Genomic DNA, 19,166 nt, shown 5'->3' on the forward strand with positions numbered 1-19,166 from the left:
CGGCGGAGCTGGGGCTGGCGAGCTTAGCTGCTCCAGGTCTCGCGGCGGCGCCTCCGAGGGACCCGGGCCGCGGGGTGGAGGCGGGAGGCGCGCGGCGGAGTCGCTTGGCGATGGTGGGCGTCCCTGGAGCGGCCGCCTTCCAGAGTAAGCAGGGCGGGGAAGGCGGGAGGCTGAGGGGGGCGTGTGAAGGGGCCTGCTGCTCCACAGGCGCCAGCTCCCGAGAGGCCCCCGGCGTCAGGCCAGGTTGGGGAAACTGAGGCCCGAAGCAGGGCGGTGGATCCAAGGTCACGCGGCGAGCCGGGCCTTCCCGGGTTCTCGAGGCTGCCCGGGCGCTTCCTGCGCGGCTCGGAGGGCTCGGAGCTCGCAATGCGAGCGAAGCCGTGGGGACCGCGGCCTCGGAGCCCAGGCCGGGCCGGCGTCCATCCGACTTGACTCGCGGACAAGGATTGTTTTGTTCTCCCGGTGTTGAGGCCACTAAGTCTTGTTTCTGGGGAAGAATTCCACAAGCCCGATTTCGAGGGGTGTGCGGCGGATGGTGGGGGAGGCGAGGATGGCCTCTTAGAAGGGGGCCTGTTGAGTACACGCTCAGGGATCAGACTGCCTGGGTTCACATCCTGGCTCCCCCGCTCAGGGGATGTGACCTTGGGTCTTCCCGAGCCTCAGTTCCATTCTGCAAAATGGGGCTGTGGAGAGCATTTCCACATCCCCTCCCCCATCCCTCCGCCAGGGTTCTTGGGTTTGCGAGGCCAGTAGACTGCTTGGCACAGACTGGGACATACATGAGCCTGGAAAGCTGTTATTACTGTAATCGCTGATAAACCTCATCCAGGGTGAACCTCGCTCGGAAAAGGCCGACATTGGGCTCTAGTTGTGTATTTGTTTTAAGATTTTTGTCTTAGGTCAGCCCTGCTTTGTGATCCGGTTTTCTTATCTCCATTTCTTCATTCCAGCATTTGTCTAGTGTTTCTCTAGAATTTTGAGATCCTGGTAACTCTTAATAACGACAATAAAATTTTAATTGTTTCTCATTACAGTAGCAGTGGTAGTCAACGTTTTTTGAGCCGCAGGCATTTTGCATTCTATTAATTCAATATTTATTAAATCATCTATTAAGTAAAAAGTGCCATTCTCAGCCCTGGGGATATAGCAACAAACTAGATGGACCAAACTCAGTCTTTATGTTTGGGGAAGGGGAAACCAGGTAAATGAGGAAACAGATAAATCCATTTTGCATGTTTTCTCTTCATTTAAATCCTGGTGACTGTAAATAAGACTTAAGTATTTTAATATGACCATTTTGCAGAGGATGAAACTGAGGAACAGAAGGAACCCTGTGATCTAGCCTCAGAGCCCTACTCCTTCACAAAAAAGGAGGACTTTACACAGCCTCTCTTCTTTGACACTCTTCAGAAGTTGGATTGAAGAAATGCAAAGTAGATGCATCCGGCAATGCCTCTTCATAGTCAAGCCTGAAATCGCTGCTTTTGATAGTTTGATCTGTTCTTGCAGCTTATAACAAAAGAGAGGCAGAGGTGACCCTTTATTTAGGTCTAAGATGCAACATCTCTGTAAAATGAAGGGTTTTAATCTGAACGTAAATGTTTTATGTCCAAACCTCTTTCATGCAATTTTCAGTTTAAAATATGCCCCTGAAGTACAAATTTTAGTTCTATTATGTAATGAAGTTTTATTTATTTATTTAAAAAAAATTTTTTAGCATTTATTTTTGAGAGACAGAGAGACAAAACGTGAGCAGGGGAGGGACAGAGAGAGAGGGAGACACAGAATCCCAAGACGGGCTCCAGGCTCTGAGCTGTCAGCCCAGAGGCAGATGGGGGGCTCAAACTCACAAACAGCAAGATCATGACCTGAGTTGAAGTTGGCTGCTTAACCAACTGAGCCACCCAGGTGCCCCTAATTGTTTATTTATTTTATTTCCTAAGAAAATTATATATTACATTCTTAGCATGCTTAATACACTTTTTCTTTTACTCTGGAAGCATATAGTAAATGGAATTAAAATATTGAGAGGATTTTTTTCTGTGAGGTTTCCATGATACTGTTAGATTCAGCATTGGCCATCTGCCTAAGCTCCAGGCTGTGTGCTGGTGTAGGACTTACAAAGATGAAGAAAAGCAAACTCTTGCCTCTAGCTTACCTATAGGCTAGATTGGCCAGTGTTTTTAATGGAAGTGCTGGGCAGAGAATGTAGGAGCGCAGAGGAAGTAGTCTAGAGCGTTGGCCTAAAATGTTTTTAGTGTTCTTTCTGTTAGTAGATAGGGTTGAGTGTGCACATATATGTGAATGTTTTAAGTTAGACTTACAGTGCTAACTAACTGTAGTCTATGTTAGGTACATATCATAACATGCAAAAATAGACATTTTGCAAAAGGATGAGCTAAAACAAATATGAGTAGACATTCTGATATTTTCATTTCACATCCCAGTGAATAATAACTGGGCATCTTGGGGGTGGGGACCATAGGTCTTATATTGGGACCTTCTTAACCCATGAGGTCTGTTGAAATTCAGTTCTAAAGTTATGCCGAGGTTGAAATCTTGGGGTTCAAAACCCTATTAGTTTTGAGACTTTGGGCACGTTATTTAACCTTTTTGTGCACTTTTATTTTCGTCGTCTGTAAAATCGAGTTGTTGAGATCCCCTGCCTACAATTTGGTGATGAATGAGAATATGTATATGGTAATGTATATGATAATATATGTAGAGTCCTTATACTGTGCTTGGCATAGGATTTTGTGTGCTGTTTTTGTCTGAGGGTACAAAGAAGACTTTAAGATCTCACAAACTAGTAGGGGCCCTGCACCTACACATGGATAATGATAGTGCTCAAAGCAAAGTCTTTTGGGAATACGCGGTAGATGTACATTGGTTCTTTGAGGGTCCAAGTAAGTTTCAGGTAAGCAGTTAACATTTGAATCAGCCTAAGAAGAGGGACTTTTTCCACAGGGGGTGAGCGGTTGGACCTCTTGAGTGTTTGGTGGGTAGTTCTACAGATCTGGACCTGCAGGGAACCTGTTTGAAGCTTGTATACCTTTTTAATAGGACAACGGTGAGTTCTGGCTGGAGTTGTTGTGGCAGGGGCCATATGGCAAGGAAGCCCATTCCAGGACTTTTCACAGCACCTCAGCTCTTTTCTCTCTGGTGACACTTAACCTCATTCTGCCTTCTTGGTTATCTAAGAATATAAACTCCTAAATGTAAGCTCCTTGAGAGTTACAGTATCTGCATTTTTCTGGTCTTATTTTGCTTAACAGGGTAAGTGGAAAGTCCCTAAGGCTGGAGAAAGGTCTGTAAATGATCAGACCTTCAAAGAATTGTGAACTGTTACAAGTAGAATGGTAAATGAGCACACTTACTAGTGAACAACTTGGTTACAAATCTGGTAGACAGGCCCTGTGCATTACCATTCAAAATGGGTGAGAATTGTCATGTTCAGTAACTCTTCCCTTACTGGCATTTGTCCATTAGCATGAAAGAAGAGATGTGAAAGTGCACCTGAAAAGACTTCCTGGAGGTAGAATTAGGTACCTTCCATTTGCTCTTCTAGGTCCTACTTTCCATCTGTTGCCTTTTCTCTGTCCTGGGACTTACCTATATGAACTATATCAGGAGCTTCCTTCTCATCTAAGGTTAGGGAATTTTAATTTCCTTGCTCCCTCCCTGTGGGTGTTGCCTCTGGCTGGCTGTGTACCTTGATTGAAGATTGCTATTCCTCTAAAGGAGGGTTCTTTATACAACTCACTCCTTTGGATTTGCAAAATTTTAATTCCCTTTGTTCTTCAGGCTTAGAAGTACTCTCTCTAGTCCCAGGATGCTTCAGCTATTCCTTGTGATTATTCATGTTTTTAAACCCTCCTTACTCTGGTGTGTGTGATCTTTCTTGCTGAGACCATGACTATGATTGAGGCTCAAATACCTAGTTAATATTAAGCACAACACCTCCGACTTTCACTCAGAGCTCACTCGTATTCTGCACATGCTTCAAACAAAGATACCTGTCTGAGCCCAGCTCATAAGCAGATTTTAAAGTTTATTTATGTATTTAAGTAATCTCTGTACCCAACGTGGGACTCAAACTCAGGACGCCAAGATCATGCTCTTTCAACTAAGCCAGCTGGGTGCCCCCTCATCCGCAGACTTGAAAAGCAACAAGTCAGTTGGAGAGGAGGAGGCTATCCCAAGTAAGCATATTGACGATGAGAGACAGGGTCTCATCTGTGGTCCTTAACTACTATGTCACGTTGATGCATTTAGTCCTTTCCCCCTGAACTATTAGGTAAGAAAAAACAAAACAAAAAAATGAAGAATACAATTAGAAGCACCATAATGTGTGACCACACAATCAAGACCTGTTAAATTTCAGTTAGTAACCTATTTAAAAAGGCAGGGAAAGGGGTGCCAGGATAGATCAGTTACTTGAGTGTCTGACTTCGACTCAGGTCCTGACCTCACAGTTTGTGGGTTTGAGCCCCACATTGGGCTCTGTGCTGACAGCTCAGAGCCTGAAGCCTGCTTTGGATTCTGTGTCTCCCCTTCTTTCTGCGCCTCCCCAGCTTTTGCTCTATCTCTCTCAAAAATAAACAAACAAAAAAAGGCAGATATGTACATGATCCTATATCATCGTACATTGTTGATCGTAATAGAAAAAGCAAAATTTGGGTTTTGGGTTTGAGGCCCAGTTCTGGGAAGTTTTTTAACTTCTGAGACTCTGTTTAATCTATAAATGAGGATAGTTCTTGCTGAATAATAATAATACCTAATAGTGAATGTTTATTTTGGGCCTGATGTCATAAACTTACCTTTTGCCTTTTAATCTTCCACTCTTTTAGGTAGATATATGTCCTGATTTTACAAATTAAGAAATTGATTCATTATAGAATTAATAAATGACCAAGCCCAGATTAAAATCTAGGTCTTTCTGACTGCAGAGTCTAAGCTGTTCACATTAAAGTAACTGTTAATTATAATGTGTTAACTGGGGTGCCTCACTGATTCAGTTGGTAGAGCTTGCAACTGTTGATCTTGGGGTTGTAGGTTCAAGCCCCATATTGGTATAGATTTTACCGTAAAAAAAATCTTTAAAACAATGCTTTGGGGCATCTGGGCATCTCAGTTGGTTAAGCATCTGACTAGCTCAGGTCATAATCTCATGGTTTGTGAGTTTGAGCCCTGCATTGGACTCTGTGCTGAGAGTGCAAAGCCTGCTTGGGATTCTGGCTCTCCTTTCTCTCTACCCTTCCCCTGCTCGCTCGCTCGCTATCTCTCTCTCCAAATAAAGAAATAAACTTAAAAAAATGTGTTGGGACGCCTGGGTGGCCCATTCAGTTAAGCATCCAACTTCGGTTCAGGTCATGATCTCAAGGCTTGTGATCAAGGCTTGTGAGTTCAAGTCTCGTGTCGGGCTCTGTGCTGACAGCTCAGAGCTTGGAGCCTGCCTCAGATTCTGTGTCTCCCTCTCTCTCTGCCCCTTCCCTGCTCACGCTCTGTTTCTCTCTGTCTCTCAAAAATAAATAAACATTAAAGAAAAAAATGTTGACCTTCGCAGTACCTGGCTGGCTCAGTTGATAGAGCATGTGATTTTTGATCTCAGGGTTGTGAGTTCGAGCCCCACTTTGTGTATAGAGATTACCTTAAAAAAATGTGTTGACCGTCAGTGGATGGGAAAATCAAACCCTCGTTCCTACACTCTGTCGCTGTGAAGTTCCTACATTTGAAAGGTCATTTAAGGGGTCCCTGAGGGGCTTAGTTGGTTAAGTGTCCAGCTCTTGGTTTTGGGTCAGCACATGATCTCACAGTTTTGAGATCCAGCGCTGAGTCAGTCAGGCTGAGGATACAGCATTTATAAGGGAAGGGAAGCAGCACTTCTAGATATCTAAATATTACTGCACTACAGAACTTTTTCTGGTTGTTTCTTCTCCTTTTTTATTTCAAGATTAAAAAAAAATTTTTTTTAATGTTTTATTTATTTTTGATACAGAGAGAGACAGAGCATGAGAGGGGAAGGGGCAGAGAGAGGAGACACATAACCGGAAGCAGGCTCCAGGCTCTGAGCTAGCTGTCAGCACAGAGCCCGACGCGGGGCTCGAACCCACGAACGTGAGATCTGACCTGAGCCAAAGCCGGAAGCTTAACCGACTGAGCCACCCAGGTGCCCCGTTTCTCCCTTTTTTCTGGGAGATGTTCAGAACCTTTGTTGCCTCATCTCTCTGCTCTATTGAAATGATGCGAAGGCTTTGAGAGTAATAATATTGCTACAAAACTTTACTTGTTACTTGGTATCTGAGAGCAATAATATTGCTACAAAACTTTACTTAGTTGCTATCTGCACATTAATTTAGAGTTGATACTTCAGTGTGTCCTTGCATAGAATTTCAGTGGGTCCTTGTGTTAGAATTGGGTATAGGTTTTCCTATTAGGAATAACGTATCCTTTGATTTCAGTTGTTTTGAGAGGGTTGTTGACTTTGGCTAATTGGAGAGTTGGGATTTATTAAATTAAATCATGCCTTGGGCACTTGTAATGATTTCTATCTTCATCTGTGACGGTTGAATGCATTTGTGCTGGTTTGGAACCTGTTGGCTTTCCTACGTAAAAATAGATTCTAAAAGTTAGCAAAAATTGGGGCACCTGGGTGGCTCAGTTGGTTAAGCGTCCGGCTTCGGCTCAGGTCAGATCTCACGGTTCGTGGGTTCGAGCCCTGCATCGGGCTCTGTGCTGACAGGTAGCTCAGAGCCTGGAGCCTGTTTCAGATTCTGTGTCTCCCTCTCTCTCTGACCCTTCCCTGCTCACGCTGTCTCTCTCAGTCTCTCAAAAATAAATAAAAAGCCTTTAAAAATTAAAAAAAAAAAATAAAAAGTTAGCAAAAATTGACTTTAAGCTTGTTCTTGAGCCTGTCGTGGGACATATAGATCTAGACTTTATGGTTAATTATTTGAATTAAAAAATGCTTTCAGGCAGAAAAGATCATTTAAAAGATAGTGTCCAATGAATGAATGCAGCACTAGGAACAAGATGGGTTAATTCACTAAGTACATACCTTTTCCAGGATAGGGAAAAATTAGGGGGAAAGAGGTGTGAAGAAAAGATTTCTCACCTGCCAATTTTATCCTCATTCCTTAGTGTTAGAGTGCTGTTTTGACCCTCATATTATAGAAAGCAGTCAATGAATTGAAAGGATTTACATAAATTCCTGAAAGCATGAAGGGACAATCTCTTCCTGGTTATTTTTTTTGCTTTGGTAAGATTACCAAGAAGAGGGGCCTCACTGTCGCTGTACTAACTGGCCTCATGTGCAATATGAGCTAGTAGATTCTGTCTCTGGGTTTTATTATGGCTGGTTAAGTAGCATTTGGCCTTTGTCTCTGGTTTCTGTCTCTGGCCCCTTGAAGGCCTTGAGGCTATCTGAAGTTATAGGGGCTGGGATACCATAAATTAAACTTGTGAAATGAGTCCATTGCAGATACGTTGACTGAATAAGTCTGACTTTTTTAAAAAGTTTATTTAATTTTGAGAGACTGAGAAAGAGTGAGCTTGCATGTACTTGCATGCAAGCGGGAGAGGAGCAGAGAGAGGGAGAGGGAGACACAGAATTTGAAGCAGACTCCAGGCTTTGAGCTGTCAGCACAGAGCGTGACACAGGGCTTGAACCCATGCACCGTGAGATCAGGACCTGAGCCGAAGTCCAACGCTTACCTGAGCCACCCATGTGCCCCTGAATCTTTTTTTTTTTTTTAAACATTTATTTATTTTTGAGAGACAGAGAGAGAGCACGAGTAGCGAAGGGGCAGAGAAATTTGGAGACAGGATCCAAAGCAAGCTCCAGGCTCTGAGCTGTCAGTACAGAGCCTGACATGGGGCTGGAACCCACGAACCGTGAGATCATGACCTGAGCTGAAGTCAGACGCCTAACCGACTGAGCCCCTGAATCTGACTTTTAAGTACAGTTGAATTCATTAAAAAAGGGGTCTTTGCTAAATGTCCTGCTGGGTGCTTTTCACTTATGTCATCTCATGTAATTCCTGGAACAACCTTGGGAGGGAGTCAGTATCTCTGTTTTAAATAGAAGGAAATAAGACTCAAAGAACTTCAGTAAATTGCCCAAGGTCACACAGTTAATTAGTAGCAGATGCACTGTTCAAACTTAGTTCAATCCTGGTGTTGAGTTTACTCATTTTACATTGCGATCTGAGTCCAAAATCCACTGTTTTTTACTATCACATGGCTTCTGCTTTTTACCAACTAGACTAGAGGTTTTTAGACCTGTGTTCCTTGGACCCCAGTGTTCCCTGAAGATACTGGATTTCCCCATCATCTATCTTCAGCAACTTTCTTTGCTTATCATTTTCTCTTATTAAAACATGCCCTAGGAATTAGAATATGATTTTAAGACCACTGCTGTACTAGGTCTTGGTCATGTTCAGAGGTATCCTGATTGAAAAAAAGGGCAACAGAAACTCTCAGCATCCTCTGCCAATTCATCCCATATGTTTCCTGATCTTAGAAGTGAAGCAGATGATGGCAGTGAACATCAAAAGCCCAAGAAATGTCCATACTAATTTTGCATGGCCCTGTAAGCAGCTGTCAAATATGGATCATCCAGTATGGTTTATGGATTTATGCAGTGAACCTTTACTTTGGAATGTGGCTCCTAAAGATTTGACCATACCTTCTATTTTGTATTGCCATAATCAAATGCAGAAATCAAAGTAAACTTTAGAATAACCCAGAGCTAGGTATCCTTCTGTCTGAATGTATAGCTTTGGAGTCGGCTAGACCTTTCAATTAAATTCGCTGATGGCGACAAATATGTAATATGACCTCTCCGGCAGCTCAAGTGAAATGTTAATGCTAGGCCTAGCACAGCTCCCTTGACACACTACTTTGACCTTTTCCTCTCTTACAGATGTTTCTCCTATTCCTTTGTTAACTTAGCCATCTCCATGCAGAGGTCATGCCTGCTTTTAATTTTCCAAAGCCACATGAGAACAGACATTCAACAGCGGATATTTATTCATTTTTACCTTATATCCCTAGTGGTACACTAACTATACAGTTTCCTCTAATTCCCATGCATTTTTTAGCTAGTTTACAGTCTCCTTACCACTACCTGTTCTCTGCCTCCTCTCTCTATATAAAATCTAAAATACTAGTGACATTTTTCTCTACCAAAAATGTGACTAGGTTTTTTGGTCCTTAATTATGAGAATGTGTTTATGTCTCTGATTTTGTTTCTCTGTAGAGAAGCGGAGCCAACCTTGCAGGGAGAAGGCAGGCATAAAGGAAGCCCTCTTTGTGGCTGAAATTAAGGGTAGAGAAGGTTTAGGAAAGGGGCTTCTGAGTGGTGAGGGAGTGGTAAGGTGATGTTTTAGTTCCTTGAGCATTCATTCTCTAGCCGCCTAGAGCTGCTTAGAGTTCAGTAGCTCCAGTTTTCATAAGCATCATCTCAGTTTTCTCTTGGTGGGTTGGTCTGGCTAAGTGATTGCTGTTGTTTTGTTTTATTTTATTTTTAAGATTTTATTTTTTAAGTAATCTCCCTACCCAAAGAGGGGCTTGAAATCACAACCCCCAGATGAAAAGTTACATACTCTATCAAGTAAGCCAACCAAATGCCCCATTTTATTTTATATTTAAGTAGACTCTACACCCAGCATGGAGCTTGAACTCAGGACCCTCAGTTCAAGAGTCCACATGCTCTACCCACTGAGCCAGCCAGGTGCCCTTAACTTCGTAGTTTGACGTGATTTCAAACTTATGAAAAAGTGCAAGAGTAGTATTGAAATTACTGTATGCCCTTCACCTTGATTCCCCAGATGTCAATATTTTACTCTTTTCTATATTATGATTCTATTTATATTGTATATTACTTTACCTTAAATAACAAAATGTATATTGCCAGTAAACTAGGACATTCTTACACAACCACAATATACTTACCAAATCAAGAAGTAGTCTTTTTAAAACAAATTTTTTTTAAATGTTCATTTTTGAGAGAGAGAGAGCGCACACTCGCAAGTGCAGAGAGGCAGACAGGATCTGAAGTGGGCTCTGCACTGACAGCAAACGGATCTCTCACAAACTGTAAGATCATGACTGGAGACAAAGTCGGGCACTCAATCGACTGAGCCACCCATCTGCCTCTATGGTTATCTATTCCTGTTAGTTTTTCTTTAATTACTAGAGCATTACTACAGAGCATTTTCTTTCTTTCTTTCTTTTTTTTTAATAAAGTTTATTTATTTTTGAGAGAAGTACACAGGAGCCCACTTGAGTAGGGGAGGAGCAGAGAGAGAGAAAGAGAGAGAGAGAATCCCAAGCAGGCTTTGCACTGACAGTGCTGAAATAAAAAGACAGTCGCTTAACCGACTGAGCCACCCAGGTGCCTCCAGAGCATTTTCTTAGCCATACTTATATATATTAATATAGATTCTTATTTTATTCAGTAGGTTGTAATCTGTTGTTTACTATGGTGTTCACATTATCCGAGATTTGGCCCCTTCAAGCTAGTTCTTGTGTCCTTTGAGCAGGTATCTAACATTGTTGGACTACTACCTTACTTTCTGGCACAAAAAAGTAATCTAGGGGCGTCTGGGTGGTTCAGTTACGTGTCTGACTTCAGCTCGGGTCATGATCTCATGGTTCGTGGGTTCAAGCCCTGTGTTGGGCTCTGTGCTGACAGCTAGCTCAGAGCCTGGAGCCTGCTTCAGATTCAGTGTCTCCCTCTCTCTGCCCTTCCTCTGCTTATTCTTTCTCGTTCTCTCTCTCAAAAATATAAATAAGCATAAAAAATTAAAAAATAAAATAAAAAACGATAATCAAGGTTTATCTTTCTTATCTTTTAAGACTATATATATTATTATTATAATTATCTTCTCTTTCTACCTTAGCCTTGGAATCAGCTATTTTTCCAAGATGTTTCTCTCATAATTCCTGTTAATGGAGAAAATTATTTTGAAAGCAAGATCTGGGTGCTATGTGTGCTTATTGCTATGGGATAGGATTGCTTCTAGATTCTTTTAACAGAGCTAGCAAATGTATACATATGCATATACAAATACACACACACTCCTCACTTTATCTCTACTTGTATCTGTATGTAATATAATAAAAACCATGAGTTTATACTCGTGCCTCCAATACCAAAAGTTCGTTTAGTCTTTCTCTTTTTTATATTTGTAAGTCTCTTCTCTTGCTAAGGGATAATAAGCCTGACTCACACAATCCACAACATTACTTTTTTCCCAGTCCTACAATATACAGAAAGTATCTCCAGAATTGTTAGCCCATGTTTCTGTGAAATACCAACCAAGTGGAGTTCAGTTGGTAAACCTGTTTGTTTCCAGATCGTTGTTGTTTTTAGTCTGAGGGTATGTGGTCAGTGTATCCTATTGAAAAGTTACTCTGGGGTAGCTCCTCAATCATTTAAAATGCAATTATGCAATTCAACTTAATAGAAATGAGATGTGTACTTTTAGGAACAAATTTATCATACAATGCCAGACATAGGTGAAAAAACAGTTTATGTTGTATGGCTTCATTGTTTTCTTGGTGCTGTCTTAGTCGAATTTCAGAATAACTTGAATTTCTTAATTTCAGATAAATCTCAGTATTTTTGTTTACTTTTGAGGGGGATTTTTGATTGACTCTCAGCAATGAAGTGTCTTCCTTACTCCACATGAGTAGTTTTTGTTTTTTTATTTTATTTTTTTCAGCTGACTAGTTTTTAAATTTCATATGGATGTATGGGGCACCTGGGTGGCTCAGTTGGTTAAGCGCCCAGCTTCGGCCAGGTCATGATCTCACGGTTTGTGGGTTTGAGCCCCGTAGGTTGGGCTCTGTGCAGATAGCTCAGAGCCTGGAGCCTGTTTCGGGTTCTGTGTCTCCCTCTCTCTCGGCCCCTCCCCCACTCATGGTCTATTTCTCTCTGTATCAATAATAAATAAACAAAAAAATAAAAAAAATTTCATGGATCTAGTAATTTGCGGATGCTGACTTGTTTTTGGCAGATAGTGAACAATTCAGTTTTTCTTTTTTTTTTTTAAAGGCAGAGTGATTTGCTGCTAAGTGATTTGCTTTTGAAACTTCAAAGAAGGAAGTTTGGTGTGCCAGTTTTTCAAATACATTTGTAGGGTAGAGCCATAGTTGCCCTTCTGGAGGGTTTGGTACAGAGAGAAGAGAAGGGAGGAGCTAGATGAATGAAAATCAAGTAAGGGTGACTACCGGAGTGAGCACCATCAACTGCCCTGGTTCCTTAGCAAGGGAAGCCCCTACCTTGTGACAGCAGCACAGTTTTCCAATACTGATTGAAGAGAAAGAATGGTTTCTGTGAACACGGACCATCCATGGTAAAACCTCCACAGAGGGACTTAAACCCAGCAGGTGTTAGGAGGTTTTGCTGAAATGCTTTTGTTTGAAGTGCTGAACCATACTGAGAGTAAATATTGAGGCAATTAAATTTCTCTCCCCTTTCTCCCCCAATGTGTAAATGAGGTAGTTTCTTTTTTTTTTTCTTCCTTTTTTTTTTTTTTTTTAATTTTAGAGGGAGAGCACACGAGCAAGGGGCAGAAGGAGAGAGAGAATCTCTAGTAGATTGCATGGAGCCAGATGCAGAGCCAGACATGTGGCTCAATCCCATGACCTTGAGACCATGACTTGAACCAAAACCAAGAGTTGAATGCTCAGTGGACTGAGTCTATTTTTTAAAATAATAATAATAATAATAATAATAATCTTTTGTAGAGTAAGCTCTATGCCCAACATGGGGCTCGAAGTTAGGACCTTGTGAACAAGAGTCAAGTGCTGTACCCATTGAGACAACCAGACTGCTGTTCTTTTTTAAAATTTTTTAATTTTTTTGGAGAGAGAGTACAAGTGGGGGAGAGGGGCAAAGGGAGGGAGGGGGCGGAGAGAGAGAGAGAGAGAGAGAGAGAGAGAGAGAGAGAGAGAGAAAGAAAAAGAAAGAAAGAATGAATCTTAAGCAGACTCCACACTCAGCCCAACACAGGGCCCAATCCCACAGCCCTGGGATCATGACCTGAGCGGAAATCAAGAGTCACACACCTTTAACAGTCTGAGCCACCCATGCGCCCCCACTTTGTGTAATTTTGATAGATGTTGCCAAAGTACTCTGGAGATAGAGTAACACTTTTTGTACTCTCATGAGGGTGTAGGAGATGGGGGAAGTTAGGGCGACTGGGTTTGGGGGTGCTAAAAGCAGTTCTGTTATTGGAGAACAAAGTACTAGGGGAAGAATAGCAGGAGATGAGATTAGAGAAGCAGGCAGGGGTCAGGGTTTTATGCTTGGATTTTATTCTATAACTACTGGAGAGCAATAGAAAGGATGAGGGAATGACATAGGTAATACTGTGTTCTAGAGTATTCTGGTTGTCGTATGCAGATGGATTCAAAGGGGCAAGACAGGAAGCAGCAAAATAATTAGGTTAATACAGTAGCCTTCATGTCAGACCTCGCATCTGGATTTTGGATTTGGAAACAAGCCCTGAAATTCCAAAATGGATGCCTTCTGCTAAGGGAGATAGAGGAGAAAATTTAAAAGAGGAGTAAGAAAGGCTTCATTAAATAATTGTATTTTGATGGATGGGTAGATATTGGATTGGTTGATATGGAGAAATGGGATACAGGACATCATTTTAGGTCCTGAGAAATGGAATAAGCCAGGAGTAGGCAAACTTTTAGGGCCTAATATGTTAGGCTTTATGGGACATATGGTATCTTGTCACATATCCTCCTCCTTTATTTATTTATTTATTTATTTATTTATTTATTTATTTATTTTTGATGGTTTAATGTTTACTTTTGAGAGAGAGTGCAAGTAGGAGAGGGGCAGAGAGAGGGGGAGACACAGAATCTGAAGCAGGCTCCAAGCTGTCAGCACAGAACCCAATGCGGGGCTTGAACCCAGGAACCATGAGATTTGAGCCAAAGTCAGACAGCAACAAAGTCAACTGACTGAGCCACCCAGGCGGTGGCTTTTTTTTCATGTAAAAACTCATTCCTCCTGCTTTTTTTAATGTAAAAATTCATCAGCGACAGCCTTTACTCAAATAGGCTATGGGCAGAGTTTGAAGGGTGTGGGGTGGGAGATTGCTTTAGTTACCAACTCTTGGAATAAGCAAAGGCACCCAGGCTGGAAGGTGCAAGATACTTAATGAGTAAAGGAGGAGTGCAGGCAGGTTGAGGCCAAGCTGTGGAATACTTTGAATGTGAAGCTAAAAAACTTATCCCTAGGTTAGGGGCATTAAGAGTCACCTGTTAACATTGACACTGGCAACATCTTGCCTAGTGCTGTAAACTTACTGTATTAACAGCTACAAAGTCTGCCTGGGAGAATTGCTCTAGACGGTTGTATTGCGTGGTAATACTGCTGACAGATTGCCATTAACATGAAATACGGAGGTCTGACCTGCTCCCTAGGATGTTGAGTGTTTTAATGAGCGTTTTAACATAAAAGAATCAAGTTAAGGAGGCTGCACCTAGCTGGTTCAGTCCCTAGAGCATGTGATGCTTGATCTGGGATCGAGCCCCACATTGTGGACAGAGATTAATTTTAAAAAAACAATCAAGGAAGTAGAAAAAGAGTAGTACAGCTCAGAATTTCAGGAAATCTACAGCTATTGCTAAACCTTTCAGGTTTTGTTTTGTTTTACGTCTAATTTTGAAGGATAGGAAATAAATTGTATAACAGTTCGGCTGATTGTTTCATTAAACGGCTTCTCCAACTCTATATAGGTTCCTAGTAAGCTTCCTTTTGTTGTAAGCCTCTGGTTCTAGATGCCTGGAAAACTGGTTTCCCTTAGGGTGAGAGTCCGGATGGGTGGGTTGATGGTGTGATCAGAATTACCTTGGGAATTATTAGAATATCAATGGGACACTCTTATTAGGATCCTTTCCTGGAGATTTTTGGAAATAGCCTCCCAGGGGGTTCTCTGGAGGTTTTTGGAAAGAGCCTCCCAGGGGATTCTCTGGAGGTTTTTGGAAAGAGCCTCCCAGGGGATTCTCGACTAGATCTTCCTGGTTTAACAGCCATTGTTTGAAACAATTTCTTTTTTTTTTTTAATGTTTATTTATTTTTGAGAGACAGAGAGAGACAGAGAGAGACAGAGAGAGGTGGGGGGAACCTCAGAGAGAGAGAGAGGGAGACACAGAATCTGAAGCAGGCTCCAGGCTCTGAGCTGTTAGCAGAGCCTGACAGCGCTTGAACCCATGAGCATTGAGATTATAACCTGAGCTGAAGTTGGATGGTTAACCACTGAGCCACCCAGGCGCCCTTGTTGGAAATAATTTCTGTTCTTTCCCTCCTGTACTCACCTTATATTCAGTGATGCTGGTAGGATTATATTCCTTTATCTTTTGAGATGGAACTTGGTACCCCATAAATACTTCTGACATATGGTGCATCTTTTGACAGCAAACATTACTAACTCATATTGTCAACTTGCTGATCAGCTTTTCCTGAGGAACTCTGGCCTTATGTTATTTTCAGTTATTGTGGATTATAAACTTTGTGCTTGTGTTAATAAGAAGTCAGCTTCTTCTCACTTTTGTGAAGCTGCCTTTTATCAGCACAAAAACAGACCGCAATGGGATGATACTCTGCTTTAGCTGCCTCTGTGTCCTTGAACTCCTATTGAGCACCTATTATGTGCACATGGTAAACAGACTTTTTGAGAAGGAATGCTCTAAATACAGAAAAGGCAAAAGATAAAGGATCTTTGAGTCTTTCTCATTCCAGAGTCTCCGGTTATAAAAGACAATAAATCTTGAGACTCCTGGCTCAGTCTGTAGAGCATGTGACTCTTGATTTTGGGGTTGTGAGTTCGAGCCCCACGTTGAGCAGTTAAAAATAAAATCTTTTTTTTAATTTAAAAAATTTTTTTTGAAGTCTTTATTTTATTTTGAGAGAGAGAGGCAGAGACCAAGCAGAGGAGGAGCAGAGAGAGAGGGAGACACAGAATCTGAAGCAGGCTCTAGGCTCTGAGCTGTCAGCACAAAGCCTGACATGGGGCTCCAACCCATGGACAGTAAGATCATGACTTGAGCCGAAGTCAGACGCCCAACTGACTGAGCCACCCAGGTGCCCCAAAAAATAAAATCTTAAAGAAAAAAAAAAGACAGTAAATCCTGAGAAACCCCTAATAAAATCCTCAGGCCAAATAACACTGTGCATGGTATCTAACAACCTTTAGCGACTGCTTGCTTATTTGTCCATTTTGGTGGCTGAGGGTGAATAGGATCGCTGTGGATTACTAGGACACGTAAAGTTCCGAGAGTGCGGTTGGGTCACACATAGTTTTAATCTGTCATCTTTCCTAATGAAGGCTATTATTTGTTTTTTGTTTTTGTCTTTTTTTAGAATCTACCTTTGATTTTTAAGATTTATTTATTTTAAAAAAAAGTTTATTTATTTTGAGAGAGAGCACAAGCACGAGTTGGGGAGGGGAAGAGAGAGAGAATCCCAGGCAGACTCCACACTGTCAGGCACGGAACCTGAAGCAGGGCTTGAACTTAGGAACTGTGAGATCACAACCTGAGCCAAAGTTGGACACTTAACTGACTCAGCCAATCAGGTGCCCCATTTTTGTTTTCTTTTTTCTTTTTTTTTAATGTTTTATTTATTTTTGATACAGAGAGAGACACAGCATGAGAGGGGGAGGGGCAGAGAGAGAAGGAGACACAGAACTGGAAGCAGGCTCCAGGCTCTGAGCTAGCTGTCAGCACAGAGCCCGACGCGGGGCTCGAACCCACGAACGTGAGATCTGACCTGAGCTGAAGTCGGAGGCTTAACCAACTGAGCCACCCAGGCGCCCCTGTTTTCTTTTTTCTTTTTTTTCCCTGTGCAGAGCCTGATGGTCTTGATCCCATGACCTTGAGGTCACAAAGTAAGTAAAAATCAAGTCAGACGCTCCACCCATTGAGCCACCCAGGTGCTCCTTGTTTCAATTTTTAAAGTCATTGAAATTCTCCAATTTTTAAAAATTCCTTAAGATTTTTTTAAAGTAATCTCTACACCCAACAGGGGGCTTGAACTCCCAACCTCAAGATCAAGAGTTACACCCTTTACCGACTGAAACAGCCAGGCGCCCCAGAATTCTCCAGTTTTTAAAAGTACATGTTGGTTGTGGCAGTGAAAGCTCTACTACACAGTTGATCATAGCACATATTCATAAATGCCAGTGGGGAACAAAATGTGATGGGGTCATCTGGATGGTTGATAGGAGTTTATAAACCAAGAGGGGGTTATTTAAACTATCAAAAATGGGAAATGGCGGAGTGCCTGGGTGGCTCAGTCGGTTAAGCATCTGGCTTCGGCTCAGGTCATGATCTCACGGTTTGTGGGTTTGAACCCCACGTTGGGCTCTGTGCTGACAGCTAGCTCAGAGCTTGGAGAATGCTTTAGAGTCTATCTCCGTCACTGATCCTCCCCTGCTCACACTGTCTCTCTGTCTCTCAAAAATAAATAAAACACAACAACAAAAAAATGGGAAATGGGTGTCCCATTAGGGCTTAATTGGTTGACTCTGGCTTTTAAGCTCAGATGCTGCTGAAGGGTTAATCTATTGTGTGAGAGTTTAGCTGAGTGTGGAGCACAAACTTGTTTTAGTGAAAGGATCTCTTTTTATGTTTATTCATTTGCCAGATCAGTCCTGTTTACATGTGAACCCTCTTCTTGATTCCAGGGAAGACAGGCAGACAATCCATGCCAGTTAAACATTAGTTAGAACATGGCAGATTGATTTTGATCCCACAGATTAAGGAGGAAAAGAAGGCTTCAGGTTGTATTGAATTTATCCCGAATGATATTTTAAAAAAGAAACTTTTGTGGAAAGATCTGTGAGTAACAGATGAGTACATTTTTCTTATTTAAATAGGTTCTTGTATAGACACTATGGCATAGTGAGAAAGCATCTTTGGGTTGGTTTTCTTTTTTTTTTTTTAATGTTTATTTATTTTTGAGAGAGAAAGAGACAGCGTGAGGGGAGGGGCAGAGAGAGAGGGAGACACAGAATATGAAGCAGGCTCCAGGCTCTGAGCTGTCAGCACAGAGCCTGACAAGGGGCTGGAATCCATGAACCTCGAGATCATGACCTGAGCTGAAGTCAAATGCTTAACTGACTGAGCCACCTAGGTGCCCCAATAATAATTTTTTAAAGTTTATTTATTTTGGGGGTACCTGGGTGGCTTAGTTGGTTGAACATCTGACTCTTTATTTTGGCTCAGGTCATGATCTTGTGGTTCTTAAGATTGAGTCCTGCATTGGGCTCTGTGCTGATATTGCGGAGCCTGCTTGGGATTCTCTCTCCCTTCCTCCCTCCCTCTCTCCTCCCCTCTCCCTCTCCTTCCCTCCTTCCCTCTCTCTCTCTCTCTCTCTCTGTCCCTCCCCCACTTTCTCTCTTACTCCCTACTCCCTCTCTCAAAATAAGTAAACTTAAAAAAATAAATAAAGTTGGGGTGCCTGAGTTAAGCATCCGACTTTGACTCAGGTCATGATCTCACGTTCGTGGGTTTGTGCCCCACATTGGACTCTGTGCTGACAACTCAGAACCTGGGGCCTTCTTCAGATTCTGTCTCCCTCTCTCTCTCTGCCCCTCCCCTGCTCATGCTCTGTTTCTGTCTCTCAAAAATGAATAAGTGTTAAAAAAAATTTAAGGTTTATTTATTTTTGAAAGAGTGCTTGAGTGGGGAAGGGGCAGAAAGAGAATCCCAAGCTGGCTACGCTGTTCAGCTCAGAACCGGACACAGGGTTCAAGTTCATGACCTGAACTGAACTTGAATTTCATGATCTGAAATCAAGAGTCAGACATGTAACTGGCTAAGCCACCCAGGTGCCCTGAAAATAAATTTTTAATAAAAAAATAATTTTTGCGATAGCTATTAATAGGATGTTTAAAACATAAATGAAATATAGTTGAAATAGCTGTATAGAAGATAGCTTGACAGTGTTTCTCTTTTCCTGTAATTTTTCACCATGCAAAATTTTTAAATAATTTTTTAAAGTTTATTTATTTTGAGAGACAGGGAGAGAGAGCAGGGGAGGACCAGGGAGAGGGAGAGAGAAAATCTCAAGCAGGCTCTGCACTGTCAGCATGGAGCCCGATGTGGAGTTCAAACCCACAAACTGTGAGATCATG

At 42.0% G+C, this 19,166-nt stretch overlaps 1 protein-coding gene across 3 annotated transcripts in view; it reads left to right on the forward strand.

The window, feature by feature from the left end:
- The first annotated feature begins 6 nt into the window (after positions 1 to 6).
- The window catches only part of CBFA2T2 (CBFA2/RUNX1 partner transcriptional co-repressor 2), a 139,571-nt gene continuing 120,411 nt past the window's right edge, over positions 7 to 19,166 (forward strand). For all 3 annotated transcript variants that reach the window (XM_029917048.1, XM_029917049.1, XM_029917050.1), the window contains exon 1: positions 7 to 144. In XM_029917048.1, coding sequence (XP_029772908.1) covers positions 111 to 144 — 34 coding nt within the window. In that variant the 5' untranslated portion in view covers positions 7 to 110. The remainder of the gene's footprint in view (positions 145 to 19,166) is intronic.

This window comes from Suricata suricatta, chromosome 12 (assembly GCF_006229205.1).
Source record: "Suricata suricatta isolate VVHF042 chromosome 12, meerkat_22Aug2017_6uvM2_HiC, whole genome shotgun sequence".
NCBI classification, from domain to species: domain Eukaryota; kingdom Metazoa; phylum Chordata; class Mammalia; order Carnivora; family Herpestidae; genus Suricata; species Suricata suricatta.